Source organism: Camellia sinensis, chromosome 4 (assembly GCF_055761805.1).
Source record: "Camellia sinensis isolate YWXY chromosome 4, ASM5576180v1, whole genome shotgun sequence".
In the NCBI taxonomy this organism is placed as follows: domain Eukaryota; kingdom Viridiplantae; phylum Streptophyta; class Magnoliopsida; order Ericales; family Theaceae; genus Camellia; species Camellia sinensis.
Genome location: NC_138964.1, coordinates 168,217,402 through 168,223,715, shown reverse-complemented (window position 1 = coordinate 168,223,715; position 6,314 = coordinate 168,217,402). Strand labels below are relative to the sequence as shown.

General features: G+C 34.6%; 1 protein-coding gene across 1 annotated transcript in view; it reads left to right on the top strand.

Annotated features, from left to right (window-relative positions):
• Positions 1 to 615: 615 nt before the first annotated feature.
• LOC114278303 (ubiquitin carboxyl-terminal hydrolase 3) overlaps positions 616 to 6,314 on the top strand; it is a 44,891-nt gene continuing 39,192 nt past the window's right edge. Inside the window, exons 1-2 of the mRNA XM_028220329.2 lie at positions 616 to 1,046; positions 3,435 to 3,551. Of these exons, the coding sequence (XP_028076130.1) occupies positions 930 to 1,046; positions 3,435 to 3,551 (234 nt within the window). The 5' untranslated portion in view covers positions 616 to 929. The remainder of the gene's footprint in view (positions 1,047 to 3,434; positions 3,552 to 6,314) is intronic.

Sequence of the window (6,314 nt, the reverse complement as noted above, 5' to 3'; positions counted from 1 at the left end):
ATTATTGACTTAATTATCGGAGTGCCCCCGGGTGGACGAATCACCACCAAAATCTCTTCTTTCTGTTGCAGGTCGTTCGGGCTTATCCTATTCTGTCAGTGTTTTCCAGCTGAATACTTGAGTTGGCAGTGTGGTCGGAAATTAGCTTATCCTATTCTGCCAGTGTTCTCCAGCTGAATACTAAGTTGGCAGTGTGGTCGGAAATTCACTCACACACCTATATTTCATTTATATTGTATTTAGTTAGGGGGTTTGAACAGGAAAAGAGAAAATGTGTGTCAAACTGAATGAAATATAAGTATATTTTATTTTCATTTCACGTACCTTTTTCATTTCTTTTTCTAAATCCTTCTTCAAATTTCTAACCAAGCACAGCCTTAGTTTTACACACATTTTCTTTTTTCCTTTTCAAATCTTTCCCTAAATTCCCCAATCAAACTCATCGTAAAAATTATAAATTTTTTTAATTAATTTTTTTAATAATATCATATTATTGCTGTCATTCTCACCTCTATCATTATTACTACTGCCAACTCCGTCTCACAAGCGTCCACCATTAAATATATAAAAAAAAAATTTAATGTAAAATCAACACATAAAATGTGTGTAAAGAAAGAATGAGAAAAATAAAAAATCACAGCGTGACAACAAGGATAAACGATGTTTAATATATTTAATTCTTATATGATAAAATAAAAAAATGTTATTGATTTGGTCTATTTATGCATTTGTTATTATTCTTCTTCCTTGCTCCATCAACAAAAAGCCTCATTTTTTTTTGTTCTGTTTTTCCAATCATCTTCAAATTCTCTCTCAGACAAACCCTAACATACAATTCACTCAGATTTACATACGCATATACATACATATACATCATATTTGAGAGAGACAGAGAGAGAGAGAGAGTGTGTGTGTTTGGAATGTGCTAAATGGGTGCTGCGGGCTCGAAACTTGAGAAAGCTCTGGGTGACCAGTTCCCTGAAGGCGAGCGATACTTCGGACTCGAGAATTTCGGCAACACATGCTACTGCAACAGCGTTTTGCAGGTTTCCCTACATTTTCCTCTTTCATTTGCATTCAAATATTTTTTTTTCAAAATAAAAAAAAAAAATTGCTGATTTTGATGGCCGATTCGTGCTAATTGTGCTCTCTCATTGTTTTAATGCTGTTGGGGTTGTTCTTCTTCTTGTTTGATTGATTCAAATTTCAATTTGACGCGGTGTGTTCGGTTGTAGTTTTGTCTTGGAGAGGCATTTTCTTATTAGTTTGTGCTTGAGGTCTGCATGCATCCTTAGGAAATGACATGGTTTCTATTATCTTTTTCTCTCCCTGTTATTTGAGGCGTAAATCTGATATTGGGAGTTGCACCATAAATAGAATTTGAAGCCGATGCTGTATGCATCATCATCTTTTTCACATTTATTGAATGATAATCCCGAATGCTAACTGTCATTGATGGTGATATGGATGTCATATTCTGATATAGTCCCATTCATAGTGATGGATTTTTTCTCAAAATTATTTATTTAAGTAAAGAAAAATCGGAAAATTCAATTTTGATGGAATCGCCAAATGCACCGTATTAAATTTTGTCTGCATCCATCACCCTTTGACCATTGCTTGTAGGTCCCATTGGAACTCATGGATGGTGATTTGATTACTCTAGGATTCGGAATCAGAGAGAACCAGGCATTCTGCCAAATAAACTTCTAGGGTCATTGAAACATAATGGTTTATAAATATTTTAACAAGACTTTAGAAACATGAACAAAATGTCCGACTTATAATTTTCAGACGTTAAGGATCTACTTTCGGTGAATTCCTGACCTTGGGGTTAGGTGAATCAAGTGGAAAACATTGGTGTAGGAACTTTGAGTTTAAAACTTACTGCAGGATGTTGATTGGTTCATATTAAGTAGTTCCTTCCTTGGAGAGGTGTTTTAGACCATGGTTACCTTTTCGTAAGTTTGGCAGCCTATCATAAGACACTTATGGTGAATAACTTGAGAAGGAAAGATCCTTCCCAACTGGTGTTTCATCTCGAAGAAGGTGGGAAAGATTTGGTCTTTATAGTTATTATAGCTTGGGTTATGCCTTGAATTCTAGTTGTATTTCTTGACTTTTAGAAAAGTGGCAGAGATAAGAGAAAGAAGACGACTTAGGATTTGGCTGCTCTTTGCTTGATGTGGATAATTTAGGAGAAAGGAACCTATGTTTTATGGAGTGGAGGAGTTAGTCCATGGATTAAAAAATATATTTTTCGTAAGTTTTACTTAGGGGACAGTGAGTGTGAACCCACCTCTTGAAACCTTTTTGTATTTTTAATAGAACTGGGATTCATTTCAATTAACAATTATATAGGAGATACACTGCTAGATCATATACTTTGTGTATGCATTGGGCATGTGTACATTGATTGCGCACCCTTCGGAAGAACCTTGTTTTTTATTACTCTAATTTTGAGGTGTATCTATAAATATGTTGGAACAAAAAAGGCCCGGCTAGGGAGTTGTTTGGAAAGTGCTAGATTAGTATACTTTTTGACTTTTTACAAAAAAATGTGAAATATGGGTTGAGTTTGAAGTGATGTGATAGAGAGATGATATGACCCAAATAAGATGGTTGTGACCCAAATAGGATAATGTGCTAAAATAGCATGTGCTATTTTAGCACATGCCAAACAAGCACTAGATCTTCGAGACATAGAGCGTGCAGGCCTTTGAACCCAAATATATTGCCTTTGATGGAAGTAAACACGTTAATATCAAAACCTTCTTCAAAAAGGTTCAAAGGATACGCTACATAAGCAATTTATTGATTTTCTTTTCCAGCAACGGGGCTTGACGTGGTAGCATCGCCCTTGCGTTATTCCCATTTGTTTCATCTATTGGTGGGGAGGTTCTCAGCTTCCCTTAACCATCATTCAACAAATTATACTTTTTTGTCAGAATTTAATGATGGCTAGCAGGAAATCATTTTGTTTATTAACTCTACCAGTTGCTACAAAATGTAGGAAAAAGAAATAAATTGATATCTTACTGAAAGGAAGTATATCAACAATTAATTTCTTGAAATTTCCACCTAACCTATTATATCTATCTGGTTATTTGAATTTACTTTTTATATTCTGGGAACAATTTTTTTTTCCCCCTTTTTTTGCAACCGAATCTAGGTTGGGGAAATAGCAGCCAATGTCCTTTTGAAGCCTATATCCACTGTGTATGTAGTAATTTAGAAGAGGCTCCAGGCATCACAAATAATGTTATAAAGACTACTTCAATGATAATCTGCTTTTTATTTTTTTTCATTCCATATTAGAAGTTTAAGAAATTGTTTGTTTTGATATACATCTGACTCTGATATGTATTCCTTTCTAATATCCCTGTCTTATGACTCTGATATGTATTCCTTTCTAATATCCCTGTCTTATGCAGGCTCTCTATTTTTGTGTTCCATTTCGTGAGCAGCTATTAGAATATTATGCGAATAGCAAAAATCTTGCAGATACAGAAGAAAATCTCCTGACGTGTCTGGCAGACTTATTTACACAGGTTTAAGTATAATTCTATCCATTGCTTTACTATGTGGAGTATAGTCTTACTTCCTTGACCTTTGGTGTAGTTTGGTTTTGCTTTCGAATTCACCTTGGTGATTCTTTTCTCAGACTACAAGATTTGATCACTTAATTGTAGCATGGTTATGTGAACAAGACTATTTTTGCTCAACTATATTCTGCTAATGCTGTCTTATATTCAATGAAGGGGTTGGGTATACAGTTTTCCAAATAGATATGTGATATTTAGAATACTAATGCTTCAAAAATAAAAATTCTGAGGTTCTTTTGATTTTACTTGGGCAATTTGGTTTTTATCTTGGCTTCTGCAGTGTAATAGCCCCCAGTCTAGACATCTAATTAAACTTAAGAAATCAGGAGATCATCTTTCTTTTGGATCTTAGTTATTAGAATTATGTTCAATAAAACAGCAGCCAAAATTGTGTATAAACTCAGGATGTTGACCAATGCTATCTTGTTTTTGTTTCCTTATACATTACTTGTAGATGGGCATGTGCCCCTTTGTCTCTTCCAAATGTTTATTTATTTGTTCAAAGGGAGACCCACATTTGTCAGCGAAAAAAAAAAAGAAAAAAGGGGAAGACACTTACACATACACCCAAAAAACAAAATAATAATGAAAAAGAGGATGTTAACTGTTGTAACTTGTAAGCAAAACTTTTTCCGCTGAGATTTAGATAAAATATCCCTAATTATTTTTAAAGTCTCCCATATCCTATTGCGTGCATGTGTTTGTGCATGTGTGTGTGTGTGTGTGAGAGAGAGAGAGAGAGAGAGAGAGAGAGAGAGATACCTAATTTGTCATATTTGGGTGATGATTGGGTCAGATTTGTGAATTGGGTTGATGAAGCCTGAATTGCAAATTGGGATTTTTTGAGAGAGCAGATTTGAAACTTTGGCGGAAGTCTAGTAAAGTTTCCTTTTTAAATGCCAAGGTACAAAGCAATGAGGTGACATGACTCTGACTTCCTGATCATGGAAGCACTATCATTTATATCACTTATCATTTATATTGGGTTGGCATTTAACCCATATCATTTTCTTCCTATAATTTACATGAAGGCTTATTATATTAAGACACTATTGTTCTTGTATGTGCAATACAATTATATAATATTTTCATGCTGGGTACCCTCACACTCTCATGCTGTTTTAACCACTTACACCAGCTCACTCCCCATGAATATTGGTATGGGACTTTGGTAGCTGTTAAAATTATGCATCTACTAGAAGAAGATGCAGAATAGGAGTCTGTTTTTCCTTTAGTTAGCTGTTGTCGTTTCTCTCTGATCATGAGGTCTATAGTTAACTATCTTGGGATGCACTACTTCATATCCCTATCATTTGTTTCATTTTCAATTAAATAATGCAGTTAAAGAAAAACATAATTCTACCTATGTCTTGGTTTGAAGTTTCATTTTATCCTTTTTTGTGATATTTGGATTTTCGAAGCCTTCTATGGTTTTTTGCTTATGTTTTGGTTTGCAGTTTAATTCTGCCCTTTTTGTGGTATTTGGATTTCCAAAAGCCTTCTCATTTCTTATGTTTTGGTTACTTGGTGGATTTTGTTGTTAATGATAGAGTATTTCCTATTTGATTTCAGGGAACTTGGATTTTTTAGCGTTTGGCCTTTTTATGAGGTGAAAAAAGTTAATACATTTGGAATGGTTTTTTTAGTTGAATAGAAAGTTGTGAGGGAAAAAGTTTTGATTGATGTATGATGTGATATTTTAACTTATTGTGGCTTTTTGACTTTTTGTGGCTTTTTGTCTTTTTTAGCCAAAAATATATATGCCAAACAAGCTCTCAGTTTCTTTTGGCATATACACAAGCAAGATGAACCACAACTGATTTGAAGTTTAATAATTTTTTGTATAGCTTTAGGCAAGTTTGATCTGTTACATGTACTGTCTTGTAGTATATACCTCTTATCCAAGTCAGATGGTAAAATTATGATAGCTTGTTGCTTATAAAGTAGATTCCAAAGTTTAACCTGGTGGTATGGTTTGAAGGAAGGAGCTAGTTGTAATTCTAATGGGTGATGGGTTTAATTTTGCATTAGGTTGCACATGAGCACCACTGATGTTTTATGCATTGAGCTTCCAATATTGTGAATGGTAAGGGAATCTGAAAGATATTGGAGCTTCCCTCATCAGGGTGCCTTGCTCAAATAACAGTTTCACAAAGATGGAGACGAACTGGATTAATCTGTTACCTTGCTTTTGTATTTAGTGAAAAGGGATATATGAAGTTTGTTCTTTCCCTCTCTGCATCACTGTGATGGGTAAATCCCATGAAAAGTGGCAATTTTCATTTGTGAAAGTACTACAAGAATTATTTTGATCATCCGTGGGTCATTTACTACGGTAGTGGTGGTAATTGTTCTTTAGATGATTTTCTGTGGTCTTCTATTCCAAGAGATGCAAGGGTTGGACATTTTGTTCCCAGGGAAGTTGTCTAAGTCTGTTTCTTTTTGTCTTCTGCTGACATTGCTTCCATATGTGCTTCATCTTGAGGTTTTATGTTGACTTTGACTTTGATCAGTTACGAGTTTGATGATCTTGAACTTTTTGGATTGGCAGCAATTGTAATGAATTAGAGGTCCTTCTTTTGGTTCTCCTTTTATGTATTTTCTCTTTACAATTTTTTGAACTTCTTGTGGGCTTTACAGTCACAAGTTTCAACGTCTTAATCAATGTGCCTGTGAAAAATATTATTTGTTCTCAGTTTTGAGCTGGCC